At 45.1% G+C, this 23,674-nt stretch overlaps 1 protein-coding gene across 3 annotated transcripts in view; it reads right to left on the bottom strand.

Annotated features, from left to right (window-relative positions):
* The window catches only part of GALNT17 (polypeptide N-acetylgalactosaminyltransferase 17), a 458,160-nt gene that overhangs the window by 21,493 nt on the left and 412,993 nt on the right, over positions 1-23,674 (bottom strand). For all 3 annotated transcript variants that reach the window (XM_066382456.1, XM_066382457.1, XM_066382458.1), the window contains 3 exons: positions 14,277-14,462; positions 11,844-11,981; positions 5,570-5,665 (listed from right to left, as the gene is read on the bottom strand). In XM_066382456.1, the coding sequence (XP_066238553.1) occupies positions 5,570-5,665; positions 11,844-11,981; positions 14,277-14,462 (420 nt within the window). The remainder of the gene's footprint in view (positions 1-5,569; positions 5,666-11,843; positions 11,982-14,276; positions 14,463-23,674) is intronic.

Here is a 23,674-nt window from a genome sequence, read left to right as displayed (position 1 = left end):
ATTTCAGAGATGCTCCCCGGATGGCACAGCTGAGTACTCCACGTCAGGAGTCACGGGGCTTTAGTTTGAAGAGTGGGATGGCGCTCTCTGAACCTCAATTTTCTCATCAGGAAAAGGGGCAGCCCCTACCAACCTGAACGTGTTACCAAACTAGAGATGGGTTTATCAGCAGCAGCATTTCGACCCCCTGCCTCAGCCCAGCCAGGTCTGTGGCCCGGGCACTGAGCTGTCTGTAGGCAAGGCTGGCACCCATGGCTCCAGACCACACGGCAGCCTGCTACACTGCTGGGTCCTCGGGCAAGCAGCTCCGCTTAGAGCAGCTCCAGAGCCATCGGAGGAGTGAAGGGGTGGGGAAGATGCTATGTGCCCCTGGGCCCCTCAGGCCGGCACAGCCCACCTCTTTCTCTCTTCTTGACCTTCGCCACCAAGGGAAATTGGAAGCAGTGGATGGAGAGGGTGGACAGGGTGAGCTGTCCATTCCCTGGAAGAGGGCCATTCCCATGGCACACACGCCTATGGGGTGACCTTGGCTGTTTCATTTTGGGACCCATTCGACCTGGGCCCAGGATGGCAGCATTGGAGTAGGGGGTGGGGAACCCACCCATGGCAGCAGCTTGGAGTGGGGTGGGGAACTGTGGCATTCTTAGACAAGACCCTGCTCTAAATGGGTCAAGCTGACACCAAAGGCTGCTGTGTCGTGTGTGTGTGTGTGTGTGTGTGTGTGTGTGTGTGTGTGTGTGTGACAGAGACAGAGACAGAGAGAGGGACAGATAGGGACAGACAGACAGGAAGGGAGAGAGATGAGAAGCATCAATTCTTTGTTGCGGCATCTTAGTTGTTCATTGATTGCTTTCTCATATGTGCCTTGACCATGGGGCTACAGCAGACCGAATAACCCCTTGCTGAAGCCAGCGACCTTGGGTCCAAGCTGGTGAGCTTTGCTCAAACCAGATGAGCCCGCGCTCAAGCTGGCGACCTTGGGGTCTCAAACCTGGGTCCTCCGCATCCAAGTCCGATGCTCTATCAACTGCGCCACCGCCTGGTCAGGCTGCTGCTGTGTCCTTAACACCCTATTTTTAAATAAAACTTAGGCTCAGAAAAGAAAGGGCTGCTTGTCTAATCCAAATCAGTAACCAGACAAACCCAAGGCTGGGCAGGAGTTCACTGCCAGACTGTCGCGAGGCAGCGGGCTCTCTGAGTGGCTAGGAACCGTTTCCATCTTGTTGACAAACACATGTTGCAAGGTAGGAAATTACCCTCCTCAGTGCCTGTTTTATCTCTGCTTAATTGCTGTTGGATAATAAATTACAACAGAATCCACTAATTAGCTAACAATGTCCATGCAACATCAATTCTTCTTCGGGGAGTTGCCTTGTTACAGAGCCTTGATTCGGTCTCTGTTAACCCATAGCACTTTATGAAGCAGATTAGAAAGATGTTGAAGCATGTGTCTGGTAGGGGCCGACTCCTTGCTCCTCGCATACAGGGAGCTGCTGAGGAGGAAGGAAAGAAACAGTGTTGGGTGAGGCGAGGGGCAGCCTGGCAGCTGGAAGGCAGTGGGAGAGTGCACTCCAATTCTGAGCGTGTGGTAGAACACAAAAACATTAGACTTACTTTAAAAAGTCAGCAGATAGAAGGCACCCATGGCCGACTTAGAGGTTTGCATCCTAGAACTGGAGGGAGCAGCGAGCCACCTAATCCGGTCTGCCACTCCATAATCAGCCACCCGGCAAGAGCATGACTTGGGGGAAGTTCTGCATGCGGGTGGAACTGGTGAAAGGGAAATTCCAGCTATTTCCCAGCAAAGGCCCAGTCCTGGACTGTGAATGCCACTGAGCTCCCAGCAGGAGAGGAGGGCTTGGTGCCTGGTTCCTGTCTCTGCAGGGAGCAGGCAAGTGCCCGTCTTTAGGATGAAGATTCAGAAAATTCTGACCTTGTTGTCTGGGAGCTGGGCACATGGGCATACCTGCCAGATCTATTTCTGACCTGAGGAGGGGAGGCAAGAGGAGTAAAGGCTCTGGATGGAAGGGTGAAGAAGGTCAAGTTCATGGGGGTCTGTCTCAGACTATGTTTGGAGCTATGAGCATCATAAGGGCATTAGAGGGTGTTCTGAGTAGCCTTTAGAGGGCCTTGAAGGAGGTGGCCACCGGGCACAGGAGACAGACACAGCCATTCAGTGAACTGGTCCTCAGGTTTAGCCAAGGCCTTGCCAGTGATTTAGAAAATGTTCCCCTGTCCCCTCAAATAAAAAGCCCAGGGCATCTGAAGGAGCCCTCAGGGCTCTGGGAGACATTTATTAGACTCTCCTCACTCCTTTTCTCATTCATAGGAGTTGGCTCTGCAGACCAGGTTTTTATTATGCAAATATTTAAATATAATAGTATCTAATGTCATAGCTAAAAGTACTCAGTTCACATGCCACCTATATAGAGGACTGGACAAAGTAGCCTGGGAGTTAAGTGTTCTTCTAAAGCTATTCCTAGTCTGTCCCTAAACAATGGTCATGGACAGCAGTGTGGCCCAGAAGCAGACATCCCCAGGGCTCAGTGTCCAGGCTCCTGCTGCCCTCCTGGCCGCCTGCTGCTGCGCCCCAGTCTTCCTCTTCCAAACATCGTGCCTGCGACACACTGTGGTCCATCTCTGGCCTGTCATTTGGCCCATCCCAAGATGCAGCGTCTTCAACAGCTGACTTGACATGACTCGCAGGCCACAGCTCCCCACCACACACATTCCTGCCATCAGCAAGCCTTCCAGGGTGTGTCCCTCCTTGGTCCCCAGGAGGGGAAACTGCAGGTAGAAGCAGGGGCCAAAGGCCAGGCTGGCTCCACGGCACCCATGCCTCCCTCAACTCCTGCCGGGCTCTCTGTGCCAAGTCTACACATAACACTCCCCCAGACGAGCCCAGCAGTGACTCCCTCACCCTCAGGGTCAAGTCCCAGCACCGTGGCCATCATCTGGGAACTTGTTAGAAACACAGAACCTCAGGCCCTACCCTGACTTCCTGACTCAGAAACTCTGGGGGGGGGGGCCCGGTAGTGGGTGCTCTCACAAGCCTTCCGGGACATTCCTCCGCACACTGATGTGTAGGCAGCTGTGTCGTGGGGCGTTCCTGGTCAGGCCCCTGCACATCTGCCTCTGCATTCTCTTCTCTCTTCTCTCTCAGCACCGCCTTCCCTCTTGCATCCTAAGCCCTCACCAAACCGGGCGCCTCTGTCTCCCGGCACCCAGCAGGCCAGGCCGTCTTGCTCTTTCCGCCCGTACCATGCTGTAGGTTGCCTGCCTCTGCCCTTGCCTCCTGGCCTCAAGTGGAAACCACTGAGAGCAGGGTGGGGGTCTTACTGACTGCCACACACAACTGCGAGTAGCATCGGCAGTAGGCGATCAAGACGTGTTTGGTAAGAGAAGGAGTAAATGACTAGATAAAGACACTCACTGGATCCTTTAGTCCGTACTGCCTTTGATGCTAATGCCCTGTTTCCCAATGGGAAGGCGCTGGTCCTCCCAGTAGGTCCCCTGCTCTCCACCTGCCCTCTTAGCCAATGGTAAATGGTGGTAGGGCTCAGCAAATAATCTTGAGTTAAGTAGATTAGATTTGAATTTAAAATGCTTTGGTTGTGCTAGAGCAGTGGCTGTCAACCTGGTCCCTACCACCCACTAGTGGGCGTTCCAGCTTTCATGGTGGGTGGTAGTGGAGCAAAGTATGTATTCATTTCATTTATGAAAAGATAGATTTAACGATAGTAAGTTATTTTATAAAGATTTATTCTGCCAAACTTGGCAAAAATCCGACATAAGCACTTGGTAAGTAATTATTATTATATGCTTTAACTTGCTGTAACTCTGCTTTATAAATTTTATAAAGTAAAGTTACTTCCCTACTTTATAAATCACCATTACTGTGGAACTGGTGGGCGGTTAGAAAATGTTACTACTAACAGAGATACAAAAGTGGGTGGTAGGTATAAAAAGGTTGACTACCCCTGTGCTAGAAGGTCTGGGTCCTAGTCTGCTTTGCTGACAAATACTTGCCCTTCCATGCCTCAGTTTCCTTATATTGCCTGCTACCTCCCAGGGTGGTTGTAAGGACCAAAGGATTCAGGATTTGACTGTCTGGCATCACTCCTTCAAAGGACCCCTCACCTTGAAGGGAGGCCGAGAGTATGCACTATGAGAACGACCTGTGGTGACAGTAGAGGGAACACACCTCTTCTCTTTCCAGGTACTGACTTAATAGGAAAGCAAAGTGCGATGAGCAAAGACAACTTGTGAGCCTTCTGAATGCATGAATGAGTATGTGTGTATGAACATAAATGTGCACATGAACATGTGTGTTCACTGGACATGAAAAAAAAATGATAGGAGCTTACAATATATTTTTCTTTTTTAGGTGAGAGGAGGCAAGATAGTGAGGCAGACTCCTGCATGTGCCCCAACTGGGATCCACCTATCAAACCCATCGGGGGCTGATGCTTGAGTACTGAGCTATTTTTAGTGCCTGAGGTGGATGCACTCCAATGGAGTTAGCCTCAGTACCCTGGGCCAATGCTTGAACCAGTCAAGCCACTGGCTGTAGGAAGGCAAGAGGGAGAGAAGAGGGATTGGGGGGGGGGGAGAAGCAGATGGTTGCTTCTTCTGTGTACCCTGACCAGGAATTGAACTCAGAACATCCCAAAACTAGGCCAACCATCTATCCACTGAGCCACTGGCCAAGGCCATTGCAGTGTATTTTGTCCAGTATCTTCCTTCTCCAGGAGAATCTGAGTCTGGCTTTGAGCCAAACATCTAGTGCTCCTCTGAAACGGAATGATAAATGTTTTCCCAATTTGTATCTTGCCTTTTATTATTATTGGTTGACATAAAATGTTTTAAATTTTTATAAATGTCAAGTGGAATGACATTTTTGGATGTTTATTCCCAATCTCAGAGAATTTCTACTAAGCTCTTTGCGCACGCGCGCGTGCGCGCACATACACACACACACACACACACGAACCCTGTTGGTTAGCACAAAATTGTTAAAGGAAATTCTTTATAAGGCTTTGTTTTCACTTTGTTGGTTGCTCATTTTGTGCTTTTTGAGTTATCTTGTGCATTCTCCTGAGAGATCAGAGAATACCGTGTTCTCTGAAATGTACTGCAAGCACCTTCTTCCTTCCCAGTTGGCACCTGGCTTTTGTCCCAACACTGAGAGACCAAGTCATACCACCAAACTGATGATGACCTATATAGGTGGGCACGTTCATCAGGTTTTCATGAGGAAATCCGCTAACTCTTTCTTTGAAGTTGTAAGCAGGTGTATTTCGTTATAATTACAACACATATACTTACCTATGAGCAAAGGCCTCTCAAGTTTATTCACATTTTCTTTTCAGTATGACACATGGCCATTGATCCCCTTAACATCTGTGCTGATATAACCACTTGTGAACCCTTTCCCTGACTCAGGGAAACAACCAGAAAGCCCCCACAGAACGGTTAACAACTACCTAGTGGAGGACAACAGAAGTTACCAGAAATCCTACAAAGCCTCATTGAATATACTCTTTTCCTGGTCAGAGATGGCTCCTACCTGGGGTCCCCAGCCATGGCATGGGTACAGTATTGCTGTGTGGTTCTCCAGCGGTCCCTGGTCCAAGCAGACATCTTTCGCCTTGTTGTTGCGAAGCTGTGAAAATAGGCAAGACATCACTCATCAGAGCTCATCTGATGGAGGTGCCGCTGCCCAACCACTGTTCTTCCATGTCTTGGTCCCAACCACTCAAAGGGAAGGCCAAGTGACACCCCATGTAAGGACCAAGGCCTGAGTCTGTGAAGTGCTCCCTCCAACTGGAAAGACAAGAGTCCTTCAATGGATGCCGTGGACACAACCGTCTGCCTATGACTCTTGCCCAAACAGCACCCCCTGTCCCCAGCACAATAAAGATCTCAGGAAACTTCTGGACATAAAAACATTGGTCACCATTGGTATTCCAAAGTGGGCTTCGGCACCAACACTGGGTATAATAACCCTGAGAACCATAGGTCAGCTTCTCAGGTCACTACTGGCATAGAGGCATGAAAAACAGTAATCAAAAAAGCGAGCAACAGCCTTGCTATCACACAAAGCTCTAGCAATCTTTATTTGTATATTCAAAGAATATTTACTGAATGCCTGCGCGGTGCCTGGCACCATCCTGGGTGTGCAGAATGCACCTGCGGAGGAACAGACGCAAATCCCCGAGAAACGACTTACTTAATTCGGACCTCCAGGTGCACCGTGTTCTATATGGCTGCCCACCCCACCCACCACCCTGCAATCTCAGCCACTGGGAGAACGGCAGTGCTGGTCTTCCCCATTTACACACGGTCCCCTCCAGAGTATATTCTCCACGAAAACCAAACCGACCAGAGATAAAGGAAGAAGGGGGTTCAGAGATGAAGGGGAGGTGGCTCCTGAGCTAAATGCTAAAAAGGATAAGTGGGAGTGATGCTGGCGATGTTCTGTGTTTCAGCTGGGTGGTGGTTACACAGACTCTTGCTTCATGCCATTGTGTGCACATGTACGCTTTATGCACATTGCCTATATGTTCTATTTCATATAATAATCCTTAAAGGAAAAAGAGAAAAGATGAGAACAAGTGAAGTAGAGGACAGGGTAGTTCCGGCCATAAGGGTCGTATGGGCTGACCACAGAGTTCTGAGTAAGAGTTGGTGGCCCAGTGTTTGGGGGCATACTGAAGTGCTTCTGCATGTGGGAAGACAGTATGTCATACATGCACGAGTCAGGACATAAAGCATATGCATACCTTTCTTTATAAGTTATTTTAAGTCACCCCAGCTAATAGAGGTAAATATATTTTTAAAAGCCAGTGAAAAGTGAATTATTGTCAAGTAAGCCTGGGCACAGACACTGGATGTCCAGTGAGGCAGAAACGCCAAGGCAGACACTTGCTCAGAGGTGTCTGTCTCCCTTTGTCACCGCGCTGGTGTCTGGTGGGGCGCTGAGAGCTAGTAGGAGAGAGCACTGCAGTACAGTTGTCTGAACTAAAGGAAGTTTCATCACTAAGCTGAACTTGACAACAAAATTATTCTTAAAGGAGATGGTATAAAATGCACATAAAGTGTAATAATGTATGGGTTCAAAATCCCAGACACTACACATGAACAAAGACTGAAAAGTTGATGAAGAGGTCAGGAGACAGCCTCTTCAGGTTCTGGGATTACATGACATACAATGTGACTTTCCATTTCAGAGGCTCAGAGGTTTATTCTTTTTTAATTAGAGGTTATCATAAGGTTATCAAGAGCTAGGCATAAATAATTCAAATGGCTAGAAAGATTTAAAAGACAAAAACCAGCCCAGGTTAAAAAAAAAACCCAAAAAACTAGGCAAAGAGAAGGGAGCATGCAACCCAGAAATATTCATTGGCCTGGGGACAGACTCTGCAATGGAACTGAACAGCAGAAAGGGCCGGTGTGAGCTGCAGCTGCACGCTGCCTCCTCCTTTCCCACTGCCCAGGGCTCTGGCTGCGTGAAAGGCACCAGCAGGAGTTGAGTGTTACAAACAGAGCTGTCTGAATAAGGGTGGGTTTTGTTACAAACTGATTTTGATGAGTCTGATTTCTTTCACTTAACACTCTAGCCCAGGCGTGATCGACAGTTTTTGCCCCTGGGCCAGATTAGAAAGAAAACTTTTTTCAGGGGCTGGATGAAATATTAAAATTAAAAAATGTTAAATACAAAAACGATTTGTTTAATTAAATAAAATTTTATTATGTAATTTGTTTATGAATAAATGTAAGTAATTTAGTACAACAAATTAACAAAAAAAAAACTAATGTGACGTGTTGAGGCGCTTTGCATCGCCTATTATTTTTTTAATATCTGGCTCTATACTTGTAGTAGCTATTCTTAACACACCCTCCAAATGTAAATCATTCAATCTTGATCTTGTACTTTTATTTAGATTCATTAAAGAAAAAGTTTGTTCACAAATGTAAGTTGAGCTGAAGATTACTGAAGATATCCTAGTTTTATGTATAATGATTTAAAAGTACTACTTATTTCATTTCCACAGTGCGTCGAGCAGAGAATATTAAAAATTTAATCACGGACCGTATAAACTCATTACGCGGGCCGTATCGGCCCGCAGGCCGTATGTTGACCATGCCAGCTCTAGCCCATCTGAAATATATTTCAGTTTATGGTGAGCTCAGCAAACGGGGCGTAATAGCCAATGCCTAAAATGTTAACGCTGATCATGTCTGGGAATTGGAGTAAGTTCTGTTTTCATCTTTCTATTTTCTACAGAATATATACATGACATTTATTACTTAAAAGAGATAGGAAATTTTGCAAAAACTACCCCCGACCAAAACCAGCCATGAACTCGATGTTACCTCCACGGCCACCCGCTGCTCAGCTGCAGGGTCAGCACTTAGGCTGTGCAGCTGGAGCTGTGTGGTGCTCAGTCCGTGCAGCTGTGCCCTGGCCATCGCCTGGCACTTGCCCGTGTTTAATCTTTCTTTGTGAATACTAGTTTTTCTTCCAGTTATAATATCACATAAACACTAGTGATAACTGGGAAACACGACAAAGTACCCACATAAAAACTGCCTGTTCCGCCACCCAGAGCTGACTCAAACTATCACTGTCATTTCCCAGCGCTATTCTTTCACTTGCTTCCAATATTATATAGTAGTTCTTCTGGCTTTGGCTGGGCGGCTCAGTGGATAGAGCATTGTCCTGGTGCACTCAGGTCACGGGTTCAATCCATGATCAGGGCACACATGAGAAGCGACCAATAAGTGCACAACTAAATGAAACAACTAAAAGAATCCCGACAAGTTGACGCTTCTCTCTCTCTCTCTCTCTCTCTCTCTCTCTCTCTCTCTCTCTCTCCCTCTCTCCTCCCTCCCTCCCTCTCCCTTTTTCTCTCTCTGTCTCTCTCAAATCAATGGAAAAATTTAAAAAATAAAATTAAATAGCAATTAATCCAGCTTTATAATCCTGACTTTTCGCTTTGAAGAATTGTATTAATACTTTTCTCATGTCATCAAACTTTTGCACAAGCCTTTTGAAATGGCTTCAAAATATTTCAAACCATTAAGATAGCGTTATTTCACTAATCTTTATGTTAACTTCAAAATTTTTGAACCAAAAAAAAAAAAAAAAGTCACTGAGATGAACAATTTTACTCTCAAATCTTTGTCCTCGTTTCAGATTATTTGCTCAGGACAAGAGTGGAATGACTATCATTAAGCCTTTTAGCACATGCGGTTCAAATTGCTTTTTAAAAGGCTTATTTCAATTTGTGCTCCAACCGGAGGATACGTGGCTTTTCATATTACCAAGACCTCGCTGGCAGAGCACCAGCATATAATCTCAAAATGAGTTATTTGTTTGCTTGGTAGTCGAAAAAAAGCCATCACAATATATTTTAAAATTAATTTTAGCTTCTTTGATTATGACATACATTTAAATTTTTCATGTGTTTTCCAACTCTTTGTATTTTTTTTTGTACTTTCCTTTCCTTTAGGGATTTTTAATTATCTTATTTAGATTAAAACTTTAGTTAAATCAATTTGCAGGGCTCATTATAGAAGAATGGTATTGTCCATTCCTCTATGATATTTATGGCATACGTATTTCCAGTGCGGCATATTATTTCTTTATTCACTTGATGTATAGATTACTTTAATATTTATGAGCTCAGGCCCATTATCCCTTTCCTTTGCATTTTCTTGCCCAGCATCATTTCTTAGAAAGCCTTTCCTTCCCCTTTCAGAGATCAGATTCATAGCTGTTTCCGTAGGGCTCCATTACAGTTTCTCTGCTTTCATTTAATGCTACAGTTCATCTGAAATTCACTTTGGGATACGGTGAGCTGTAAGAATCTAAATTGTCTTTTTTTTTTTTTCCAAACAGCAAGGCAATTTACCTAATTGTCTCACAAATGTTCCATCATTTTTCAAGGCTTCCTTTATATTTAATCTTACTTTGGTAACAAGCAAACACCCAAAGCACCCCAAACCATGCTTTCATTTTGAGGAGGCACAGACAAGGCACCTTGGGCATTTTACCTGCTACTGTGCGCCAGGTACTGTTCTAAGAACTCGACCCGTCGCGCCTGTTTCACTTCCCAACAACCCTCGGCAGTAAGCGTTTTCCTTCCCCCGTTTTACAGAAGAGGGCATGGAAGCTGAACGCAGCCGCTCCGGGCGGTGGATTTCTTCACGAGCCTGGTTCCAGGGTCTTCACGCGTCCCTGACCACAACACAAACTGCCTCCACAAGAAGCAAGCAAGCTTCCCACCCCAAATTCCTGCTCGGGAAGAACACCTCACCCAGACCCTGATGGCTTATCTTAGGGCTGATTTACAATAGCCAGGATCTGGAAGCAGCCCAACTGCCCATCAGTAGATAAGTGCATAAACAAAGTTGTGATACATTTACACGATGGGAACTACTGGGCTGTAAAAAAAAAAAACAACCCAAAAACCCAAAAAGGAAATCTTACCCTTTGGGACAGCATGGATGGACCTAGAGAGCATTATGCCAAGTGAAATAAGCCAGCCAGGGAAAGACAAGTACCATATGATTTCACTACGTGTGTAATCTAATGAACAAAATAAACTAACAAACAAAATAGAAACAGACTCATAAATAGAGAACAGCTGTCAGAGGGGAAGGATTTGGGGGAGAGGGCTTGGGTAGAAAACGTGAAGGGATCAAACAAACAAAAATAACAAATCAAAACTCATAGACACAAGCAAGAGGTGATTCCCAGAGGGAGAGGGGTGGGGGAGGTGGAGGAGGAGGGTAAAGAGGAATAAATGGTGATGGAAGGAGACCTGACTTGGGGAGGTGAACACACAATGCAATACACAGGTGATGTATTATAGAATTGTATGCCTGAAACCTATATAATCTTATTAACCAATGTCACCCCAATAAATTCAATTAAAAAAGACATCAGGCATAAAGCAGAGAAGTTCGCAGTTGTAGGAAAAGTCAAAGATAGCCTTGCTAGCTTCAGCCTAGATCTAGAGAGATAGATCTGTGTGTATAAAAAGTATGCGTGTGTGTTTATAAAAATATACAACACAGTAGACCACACATCAATATGTATACATTATACTGTCTACAGACTCAGTGTGCCTATGTCTAATCTTGGTTTCACGACTGATAGGCTGTAAAACCTTAGATAATTGATTTCATTTCTCTAATACTAAGCTTTCTTTTTAATAAAAATAAAAATACTACTCCTACCTCATAAGGTGACAGTGAAACGAACACATACGTGAAAAGCAATAGAATAGTGTGTGGCATTTTGAAAGTGCTCAGGAACTGTTCATGGCTGTTATTATTTTCAAATTTTTCTAAAATGTATATGTCTGACCCTTGTAAGAAGAGAAAAGCCAATCTGTTTTCATGAGTAGCAAGGTGATGTCATCTCATCACAGGAAATCTGAGAAGACCATCTCACCCTTCCTTTGCGGGTAAATGGCTCCAGCCCACAGCACTCAGCAATGGAGAGGTCCAGTCCCCACCCCATCGTATACCCAACTTCCTAGTTAATGTCCCATTTACAGGTCCCAGGGGACCTCAAAATCAAAATGTCCTGAAGAGAACTAACTCATCATCCAGTCCACACCCAACGCAAAAGGATGGCCCGTGCCCCATGGTAACGTTACGTTTGTCCCTTCTACCAGCTGGTAAGAGCCTTGCCGTCAGGGACTGAACCACCAAAAACGACTCACTGAATGAACGAATGATTCTGGTCCTCATTTTCCGCCACCAAAGCAACATACAACCCATTGCACAGCCATGCGAGAGCTGAGAGCATGCATGGTCTTAATTACCTCCCCGTAGGCAATGGTGTTATTGTATCTTCTCATTTCTGGGTAAACGTGGTCCAGGTACCACTGGAAATTCTTACACTTTAAGCTTTTCCTTAAGGCTCTTCTTTCAGAGACATCCCCTATGTCAATTCCTGGGTTCTGGAGGGAGAGAGAGGCAAAGGGCGTTAGTGACTGGGAAGCTCTGCATGCTTACTCAGAAGGTCGTATGAAGGGGACCTATTTGGTCATCTAGCCCCAAACTAGACACGGCTGTCCTCAGAACACAACATGCAGTCCCCTCCCCCAAATCAGCTGCCTCTGATCATTGCTGTGTGAAAAGGACTTGGGGACACACTGATGTGGCAACCTATGTTCCCAACTCCGTCTCTCCCATCTTTCCTGAGCCAGTTATTAGAGGGATTATTTGATTAAGACAGGAGAATAGATGCATACAAACCACCTCCTGTCTTTCTTTTCTACACGTGTGTAATTTCCCCCTTTGTTGGAGAAATTTTTCTTTGTGAAGTTCATTTATGCAGAAGTGAAAATAATTTTCCATTGCAAAGCTTGTAATGATGTCCTAATGAATAATTCACTCTGCTTTTACAGAAATGAACCTGTAATGGGCTGCTGTGTGCTGACAGGGGGAAATAAAGCAGCTGAAATACGACTCCACAGACTCAGCCGCAAGATGGCCATGAACCAGGGGAGACGGGACGCCAGCCAGGCAGCGACCTGGGGAAGCAGGGGAAGAGTTCAAATTATTTCATTAAGATTTCTTCTTGGGCAACCAAACAATGATTTCAAAGGAACATCCTTTTAAATGTCAAACATTAAAATTCAAAGGCAAACCTGGGCAGCACTATTTAATTCTTCATTTTCATATACTTAGCATGATTAATGAGAATGGTCATTTGTAAAGAATGTGGTAGGGTGCACTGGTGTTAGGGGCCCCAGGTTGTTCGTAATGCTGGAGAAAGCATAGGGGTAGAGTAGCAGCCTTGAGTTCTTAGGACTCTAAGTCACAGCTCCTCGTGTGCAAAACAGGAAAAATAACACCGATCCCATTGACGCCACAGGGCTGTGGGCAGAGGTGAATGAAGACTCGACTTCACACCCCTGCCTTACCACGTGCTATGTGCAGGACCTCAAGCAAGCCACTGTTAACCTCCAGAACTTCAGTTTCCTTATCTGTAAAATGGACGTCACACTAGCTTCACATCAAGCTAGCATTTACCGAACACTTAATACCTGCTTTGCTCTGTGCTAAGCCTCATTTTTAGTTTCCCAGGAGCCCTAGGAGGTAAATGCTAATAATCCCTGTTGTATAGATGAGGAATCTGAAGCCAATGGTTCCTAAATCATGAGGCTGTTATGAGGGCTAAATGAGATATTGCAAAGAAGGGATTTATCTAGTGCCTGGGACATACTAAGGGTTCAACAAATGTTGCCTATCTTTAGGTCTTAACATGCAAAATCACTTACAGTGTAACAGCTCGAAAATGATAGGTTGCGGTGGGGGTTTTCTATACTTTAGAACCTTATTTCCATAATTGTAACAACAATAATATAAATTATTCATTTTTATCGTCTTTATTCACAGACCTTGCACATATTCAACTGCATTTCTGCTGTTCTGGGCTCCAGCTTCCTGAAACACAGGAGCTACTATATTTCTCAGTAGGAACAATTCTAGGCAACTCTCTTAAGGACATGGCCCAGACATCCGGCTGAGGAGATACACCCAACATGGCGGAGGGTTCTGGTTACCCCACTGTGCTGTGCAGGACAAACAATACTCACCAACATCCCCAGACCCCATGCCGGGCACTGCTCTAAGTAAGGCATGTGTACTCAGATTCAGTACTGTAGATTGAGTTCTCACAGTTACCAGGGAAAGGGGGCCCGCTACTGTCCCTATTTTGTAGCTGAGGGACCTAAGATACAAAGTACAAAGGCAGTATGAACAGATTTATTCATAACTAGTCAGTGGCAGAGCTGGGATTCAAAGAGCTGCAGTAATATGGGGATTTTCCTAGGGCCCATGCTGGGCAGCTGAGTAAACAAGGAGTTCACCATACAAGAGGAGCACACGTCACAGGAGGGCACACGGTCCGAGCAGATGACAGGGTCTGGTGCCAAAAACGTTGGGCAAGCACCTTCTGGCCACAGTGTATGTTCAGGAGCAAGGCATCCAGATTAATGTAATAAGACTGGGACAATACAACCCTTTTCATCCTTGTAAATGGATTTTGAGATTTCTGTTGTCACAGTCCCCATGGGCAGTGAGGGCTCTAAAACCTGGAGGCCTGTGGACTCCATCAAAATGCATTCATAATTTTGCAAGCGCGAGCATCCTTCTGGGGAGGAAGCATCAGCTAATTACAGGGATCAGCGGCCCATCAAACACAAGGCTCACTGTTCTAGGGAGAGGGGAAGGGATGTGGGCCCTACCTCTAGCGGCAGGTTCCACGCTATGTACACGTGAGACTTGTAGTCGTCCATCCAGACCTCAGCCACCCGGAGAGCATTCCTCTTGGTGTAGAAGCCGATGTTGCTGTTGTATGGCTTCTTCTTCCGCTCGATGTGGGCCACCCGGGAGCAAGGCAGGACCTCCATGCTGCCCCCGCAGAGCCACACCTGCAGGCGCAAGGACTTCATCAGAGCTTGACAGAGAAGTTCCCAGAGGTCACTGCCTTCCCCGAGGCCCGGAGGCAATGGCTCAGGAGACTTAGCATGACTGAGAAACAACACATTTTAATAAATAAAACCACTGAGATTTCTGGGTTGGTTTGTTAATGCAGCTCCTAACCTAACTAAAACAGGTAGAAAAGAAGATCTGGGGAATGTTCATAGATAGAGCAGTTCAGGATATTAAAATCTAGCCTTGGGTAAGAGAGGGCCATAAACCGAAGGTGCTCCTGGTGACACATGGCTTTCATTCTTCTCAGTAGTGCATTGGCATCCATAAAGGCTTCCCCCGTCCCCATCTGGTTGTAGCTGTGCCCCAGCCAATATCACCGAGAAAGAAGAACCACCCACCTGACCCCAGCCCAAATTGCCAAACTCCAGAATTGTGAGCAAATCTTTGTTATTTTTAAGCCACTAAATTTGGGCTTATACAAACTAACTGATACACACAAAACAGTCAAAGAACTAAGTAAGAAACAGCTGTGTGGCTGGAACTCAGGGTAGAAGAGAGGAGAGTGGCATGAAAGGAGGGTGGAGGGGCAGGTGAGGTGCACACCAGCAGGGCTTCTAGGCCACGTTAAGAAAATTGGTCTTTGTTCTAAATGAGAAGCTGCTGAAGGATTTGGATTCAAAAAGATCAAGTGTGGGGAATATATTAACAGTGGGGGGGGGGGGAGCACAGAAAACAGGAGGGTCTTACTGTCTTCCGTGGGAGAAAAGGCAGTAGCTCTGGCTAGAACAGCAGAACATAAGAAATAGGGATATGGACAGATTGCAGGCTTAACAGGCAAAATCACCAGGAACAGATGGTATACGGCAGGGAGGGAGAAGGGGGATCAAGAAGGACTCCCAGGTTTCTTGCTCATGCAGTCTGATCTATAGTAGTAGCATTTTTCACTAGACCAACAGCCTGCCTAACCACCCAGGCCTCTGGAGGCAGATGACAACATCACTTTCAGCAATTCCTTAAAAGCATTCTACACCATGACCAACTGGATTGATCCCAAGGATAGAAGGAGCCTTCAATATCTGTAAATCAATCAAAGTGATAGATATATCCTATGAACAAAATAAATGATAAAAATTAGATGATCATCTCAATAAATGTAGAAAAAAGCATTTGATAAAATGCAACATCCTCAGCAGGCCCTGGCTTGGTAGCTCAGTTGGTTAGAGCACCATTCCAATAACCTTAGGTTGTAGATTTGATCCCCAGTCAGGGCACATACAACAATCCACCAATGAATGCATAAATAAGTGGAACAACAAAACATACTTCTCTCTCTCTTCCCCTTTCTCTCTAAAACCCTCTCTAAAATTAATTAAAAAAACCCAACTCTCAGCAAAGACTTTAATTAGGCTATATATGACAAAGCCACAGCTAATATCACATTCGATTGTGAGAAGCTTAAAGACTTTTCTCTAAAATCTGGAACAAGACAAGAATGCTATCACCACTTCTATTCAGCTTAGTATTGAAAGTCCTCAGCACAGCAATCAGACAAAAAACAGAAATGAAAGGCACCAAGATCAGAAAGGAAGAAGTAAAACTCACTATTTGCAAATGACATGGTAGTATATATGGAAAACCCTAAAGACTCTACTAAAAAGCTGTTAGAGCTAATAAATGAATTCAGTAAAGTGGCAATATACAGAAGTGTGTTGCATTCTTATACACCATAATGAGTGATCAGAAGGAGAGATAAGGAAAACAATCCCATTTACAATTGCATCAAAAGGCATAAAATACCTAGGAATACATTTAACTGAAGAAGTGAATAGTTATATTGTCTGAACAGAATAACACATTGAAGAAATAAAGTGGAGAGGATACAAATAAATGGGAGGATAAACTACCATGCTCGCGGATTGAGAAGATTAACATTGTTAGAACAGTCATTACTACTTAAAGTAATGGTCATTACTACTTAAAGTAATATACAGATTCAATAAAATCCCTATTAAAATACAAATGGCATTCTTCTCAGAACTAGAATGACTAATCCTAAAATTTATATGGAACCACAAAGGACCCTGAATAGCCAAAGTAACCTTGAAGTAGAACAAAGTAGGAGGTACCATATTCCCAGATTTCAAAATATACTATAAAGCTATAATAAACAAAACAGTGTGGTACTGGCATAAAAAGCAGGTGCATAGGCAAATGGGATAGAATAGAAAGCCCAGAAATAAATCTTTAATTATATGGCCAATTAATATATGACAAAGGAGACAAGGATACACACTGGGGTAAAGACTTTTTCAATAAGTGTGATGGCTTGAAAGATTGATGCAAAAAATGAAACTGAACATCCTTACATCATGTACAAAGAATAAAATCAAAAGGATTTAAGACTTAAATGTAAGACCTGAAACCATAAAACTAGAAGAAAACATAGGCTGTAAACTCTTTGACATCAGTCTTAGTAATATCTTTGTGGATATGTCTCCTCAGGCAAGGACAACAAAAGAAAAATAAACAAATGGGACTACTTCAAACTAACATGTTTTTGCTCAGCAAAGGAAACCATCAGCAAAATGAAAAGACAACCTACTGAATGGAAGGTATTTGCTAATAATACATCTGCTAAGGGGTTAATATCATATAGATATTAATTTATTTATGATAACGATTTGAATAGGAGTGAGGTGACATCTTACAGTGATTTTGATTTATGTTTCCCAGATGATTAATGATGTTGAGCCTCTTTCCATATGTCTATTGGCCATCTGTACGTTCTCTCTACTGAAATATCTATCAGGTCCTCTGCCAACTTTTAAATTGAATTATTTGGATTTCTTTGGTGTTAAGTTGTTTGAGTTATATATATATATAAATTAATAAATTATGTGTTGGCAAACATGTGGAGAAAAAAGAACTGTTATATATTAGAATTGTAAATTCGTGCAGCCACTATGGAAAACACTATAGAAATTCTTCAAAAAGTTAAACATAGAGCTGCCATATGACCTAGCCATTCCCCATCTGGTTATTTATCGAAAAACAAAAACAAAACACTAATTCTAAAAGAGATATGCACCCTTATGTTCACTGCAGCACTATTTACAGTAGCCAAGATATGGAAACAACCTGGGTGTCAATTGATCAATGAATGGATCAAGAAGATGTGGTCCATATATCTATATATACAATGGAATATTACCCAGCCTTAAAAAAGAATGAAATCTTGCCATTTGCCAGAACATGAACAGATAAGCAAAATGAGTCTAACAGAGAAAGACAAATACTATATGATTTCACTTATATGTGGAATCTAAAAAAAACGAATAAACAAAATAGAAACAGACCCGTATTAGAGAGAAGAAGCTCATAGTTGCCAAAAGGGAAGTGGGGGGTGGGGGTGAGGGGTTAGGTAAAAACAAGCAAACAAACAAAAATGAGTGGGGGCAAAGATCATCACAAGTCTCCAGATGCAAAGAAGTCTTAGGCAGAACACATCCCTTCTGCTTCAGGACTGGCGATGCCCTGGAAGGAGAGGACACTATGGGAGAGGAAGGCCGGTGGGTGGCACTAATACCTCTACCATCACTCTGGAGAGAGAGAGAATCTTCAAGGGTGCGCTGTTTAATTCCATCTAATGCATGTTTCATTCATCCATTCAACTCATATCATCCAATAAGTATTTCACTAACTCCTTAGAGCCCTAAAGATTGTGAAAAGCTTGTTATCAAACTAGGAGAAAGTTGGTATTTCCAGAATTATTGTTGGATCTCAGCCTGGCCCATAGTCACACTGATTGCCCTCTCTGTTTTCCCAGCAGAAGTCTTAAGCCTTTCTCCTTCAAGGACAGGGTGAGAAGCTGTCTTGGACTGCTGGTTCCCATATCTGGCTGTGCCTCTAAATCACGAAGGGAGCTTTGTAAAATGACAAATGTCTGGATCCCACCCCAGATCTAAGAATCTAATTCTCCAGGGTGGAGCTGAGGTACCACTTGGTGTGTATAGAGTTCTCCCACTTTTTTACAGTGTGATGAAGAGCTAGGTTTGAGAACCACTAGCCTCGGACACCGTGATGCCTTTTCCAAGGCTGTGGTGTTATGACTCAGTATTACAAGGGCTGAAAGAAGCTAGGATGTGCCTGGCCAAAGTCAAGCCTGATAGTGGTTCCAGGGTGCTAAGAAGGGGTAAGGGCATCTAATGTGCCAGGTGTTGCCCACACCATGCTCTTCCCAGGGCCTCTGTCACTGAGGATTCTGGTCAGCAAGGGAGGAAAGTGTGGGAGCCTGAAGCCACTGCCTCGGTGGAGGGGGACAGCTGTGCAGGAGGGCAAGGAGCCAAAGCCAACGTGACCGGTTTGCTGACATCAGCTATATTCTTGCAGGCAATGGCCTGCAAACATTTTTGATATATATTCTCATCTGGAAAAAAAATTAAAGCATATCCTCCAATATGTTTACTTTATCCATTTTAAATTATATGCACACACTACTGTATTAGTATATTTTACCCATGACAATTTACATATATATAGAAATTTGAAATGATATAAAAAGAGAAGGATGACTATATTCCTCTTGTACCCCAATGGATCATCTTGTGTGGCCCAATTTGGAAACCACTACAAGAATTCAAATAGTCTGGGCTGCGTCTTATCCCACCATGGTTAGACACCAGCTGTTTATCACGAGCAGCAGGAAGTATTCAGGAATGAGTAGGTTTGAGCCTAAGCAATCTAGTGAGAATGTTCTGCTCTGTCATTAGAGTGTGAACATTAAGGGGCCATGATTACGTGAAAGCCATTTTTCCCTGAGATGCTCCAGGTACCACCTGGGGGCAGTGCTCTTTGGAAAGAGCTCCTGAGCTGTTACGGGAGGAAGTCCAGTGCCCTCTCCCCACCCTGCACCCTAATCACTCAGACTGAACAGGAAGCAGCTGGAGCCAGATATAAACCCAGGTACCATCCTGACCACTTCATTCCTCAGCACTGGGCAGTTCATCACCGGGTCCTGCAGACAATGCCTCTGACCCATGACTCAGCTCCACTCACATCCCTTCATACTCACCACGGTCACAGCCCCCAGACCACCTCCTCCTCCACTATCACTCTAAGCTGTCACACCTGGACCAGAGCAACCACCTCTCCACAGCTCCATCCCTCCGAGCACTCAGCAGCCAGTGGTGCAATCTATCGGGCCATGCCCCCGAACACTTTGCTGGCTCCCACTACTCTGGGAATAAAGCCCAAAATCTTAATGTGGCCTTTGAGGATGTGCGTCGCCTCATCCCACCAAGCCTCATCTCTGCAGCTTCCCCCAACAGTCCTGCTTTCTATTCCTCCAGGCGCCGCACGCCTCCCCGTCACAGACGTTTCTATCCCCATCTCGCACGCTCCACTCCTCTCTGCCTAGTTAACTCCGACTTCAGCCTTTAGCTCAATCACCGCTACTTCAGGGGAGCCCCCCAGAGAGTCAGACCCCTATTCATGCTCATGTAGCACTTAACACAGTTGTGACTTTGTGAGCACATTACCTTCCCTCTGCTTTACTAGGCGGCCAGTTCCGCAAGGGCAGGACCCAAATCGCCCTGCGTGGCTGCTGCCCAGCACTGTGCCTGGCACACAGTAAGCACTGGGTATGTTCTTGTTCGCATGAGCGCGTGAATGCATTACTGAATGGAGGCCGCTGGGGGGCAGAGGAGAAGATGTCTGGGGAGGAGACACAGGAGGGAGGGAAGGATAAACAAAATAAAGGAAAAAATGGAAGTAGTCTAGAAGATGCAACGTGACAGGCAGAGAAGGGAAGATCACATGGACCAAGAAGGGGCCTGTACCACACAACTCAACACCTGGAAGAGCGGAGTCTCTCCGGCTCTCCTGTCACAGCCGCCATCCTGCTCTGGACACACTACTGTCCCTTGGCACCCCCACGGTGAGGGGAATCCACCCTGCAGTGGTCGCCACCCACCGGCCAGCCCATCTGGACCCAGCTGGGAGCTACACTCTAGCATGAGCTGAGAGTTACTAACGTTGAGTCAACCATTTCGCTGAGTACTGAGGAAAGGCCACGAGCCCATTTCTCCCAGACTGTGGGCACACCGTTCTCCCTCCCTGAACCCGCTTCTCATCTCTAGGTGAGGGGGAGGTTATCTCTGAGGCTCCTTTGGCTCTGCTGTTCAAATCGTGATCCTCTATGCCACAGACCACAGCCTCGGCTGCATGCCTGGGGTGGCACTCATGGAGGAGGACACCAGCTTTCTCAGGCTGTTACCCAAGTGGTAACTTTCCTGAGGAATAACCTTGAGATCACCAGGAATCCCCCAACTAAATGAATACAGATATGGCGTCTAGACCACTGGCTGACCTCTGGATCAAATCTCGAGGCGCCCTGGGCTTCCCACGTGCACCTTCTCGAACATCCTCTAAAGCCATATTTTCACCTGTGCTACTCAGCGAACACATTTCTTGAATGACGTTTTCTTGTCTCGCTGTCAGACACTGCCTGATCCCAGATCTAAACCACCACTGAATGTTCAATTCTACTTCACAGTGTCCCAAACCTCTTTCTGGCTGGAAACCACAGCTTTCCTACATCACTCTCTTTTCTTGTTTTCATTTGGTGGCTTCCTCCAGGAGGCCACTTCTCACACTCCACAGAACAAGTACTGTCACTTCCTCAGATGTTCAAGTGAGTAGAAAGCAAGGCACTGCTTTGGGCTGAGATGCTGGCCTTCCTCACTCACTGGGGGCACGCGGCCACCAGTCTTTCCTGCCAAGGTACATGTCAGTCACAATGACCGATGACTGCGTGTGTTCAGTGTCACTCACAGAATCAGAACTGTGTGTGTTCAACCGTCAGACGCTGGTTTCTTTTGTTTGGGGGATGTGGATTTTCTTGATCTGTGAAAGTTAGTTCATTAAGAAAGAAACTAATGAAGAGAAATTAGTTTTGTTTTGAATCCACACCTAACCGAGACCAAGGCCAATGTCATATCCAGGTCTTGCCCAGGGTCTATGTGAGCCAGGGGGTGTGCCTACTGCCCTAGGGGCAGGAAATGAGTAGAAGTATTGAAGAGCAGAAGCGAGTTGTTTGGGGCATTACTGGACTTGTCTGAAGATGCCCCACAGAGAGCAGACAGGGAGTCAAAGTCACTACTGGATAATTGCCAGCAAGATCCAAATCTGCAAGAGACTAGAAGATACTACAGAATGTTTGAGAGCAAATAATCAAGCCGAACATGAAGGAGGTGCAAGCATGGAATGAGTTAACTCCCAGGACCACAGGCTGCAGGTCACATCTGGTCCATCTGAAGAGGCAGTCTTAGTACATTAAGATGTTTGGAGATTTTTCCCCAAAATAAACACGGTTTTATTGAGATATAATCCACAAACTATAAAATTCACCTACTTAGTAGAGTATACAATTCAATGGTTTTAGTATACAGTGTGTCCGTAAAGTCATGGTGCACTTTTGACCGGTCACAGAAAAGCAACAAAAGATGATAGAAATGTGAAATCTGCACCAAATAAAAGGAAAACCCTCCCAGTTTCTGTAGGATGTTGTGGCAGTATGTGTGCATGCGCAGATGATGACGTAACACCGTGTATACAGCGGAGCAGCCCACGGCCATGCCAGTCGAGATGTGGACGGTACAGAGGAAAGTTCAGTGTGTTCTGTGGCTCACTAAATTCGAATCCGTGACCAAAGTGCAACGTGAATATCGGCGCATTTATAACGAAGCGCCACCACATAGGGATAACATTACTCGGTGGGATAAGCAGTTGAAGGAAACCGGCAGTTTGGTGGAGAAACCCCGTTCTGGTAGACCATCAGTCAGTGACGAGTCTGTAGAGGCTATATGGGATAGCTACCTAAGGAGCCCTAAAAAATCTGTGCGTGAGCCCACATCGAACTGCACTGAATAGGTATGAAACTGGGAGAGTTTTCCTTTTATTTGGTGCAGATTTCACATTTCTATCGTCTTTTGTTGCTTTCCTATGACCGGTCAAAAGTGTACCATGACTTTACGGATACACTGTGTTTACAGAGTTGTGCAGCCATCATGACAATCGATTTAAAAACATTTTGTCACCCTACTAGGAACCCTAGATCCACTAGCAGTCAGCCCTGTCACATCTACCACCCTCTCCCAACTCTGGGCAATCACTAACATACTTTCATTCTCTACAGATTTGCCTACTCTGCACATCTCATAGAAGCGGAATTATACACCGTGTGGCCCTTTGTGGCTGACCTCTTTCACTTAGCATAGTATTTTCAAGGTTTTTCCATGTTGTAGCATGTATCAGCACTTCATTCCTTTTTATGACCGAATAACATTCCAGTGTATAGATGTACCGCATTTTATTTACGAGATGATGGACATCTGCATTGTTTCCATTTTGACTATTATGAATAATTCTGCGACACACATTCATGTACAAGTTTTTATATGAATATATGTTTTCATTTCTCTTGGGCATATGGAACGGCTGGGTCACACGTTAACTCTCTGTTGAACCTTTGGAAGAACTGTCAGACTTCGGCCAAGTGATTCCTCCACACCCTCACTAACCCCTGTAATTGTTCCTCTTATTGATTATAGCCAACCTAGTAGGTACGAAGTAGCATGTCATGTCATTTTGATTTGAATTTCCCTGATGGCTAATGACCATGAGCATCTTTTCATGTGCTTATTGGCAACCTGTCTACTTTCTCTGGAGAAATGTTTAGTCAGATCCTTTACCCAATTTTTATTTGGGTTGTTTGTCTTTTCATCATTGGCTGAGGCCTTATGGAGAGAGTAAAGTTGGCTTCCAGTGTCTTTTCTCTCCCTTTCCTCACCTCTTTTTAGTTTCCACTGTTCAAATCATTCCTGTCGGCAGTACCTGGCCGGGCTTTGTGCGGAGCTGGCACAGAGGTGGCCGTGGGGTGCAGAGGAATGAAACATGCTGCAGAGGCTGATAGTCTTGCTCTGCCTCCTCCACAGTCCTGCTGTGCTGTGTGATATTATGCAAGTCACTTCCCCCTCTTCTCCCAGGCCTCGGTTCTTCTTCACCTGTAAGACAGTCATACTACCCACCTGCCCACACCGCAGAGCTATTGTAAAGCTCACTTGAGCTAGTGGATTAACTACTAGAGAGTCCTCCAGTCCTTCAAAGGTAGAGCAGAATCATGGTTCTTGGGCTTGGACCTGATTCCAGA

This window comes from Saccopteryx leptura, chromosome 4 (assembly GCF_036850995.1).
Source record: "Saccopteryx leptura isolate mSacLep1 chromosome 4, mSacLep1_pri_phased_curated, whole genome shotgun sequence".
NCBI classification, from domain to species: Eukaryota; Metazoa; Chordata; class Mammalia; order Chiroptera; family Emballonuridae; genus Saccopteryx; species Saccopteryx leptura.
This window is presented reverse-complemented; position numbering and strand designations above follow the sequence as displayed.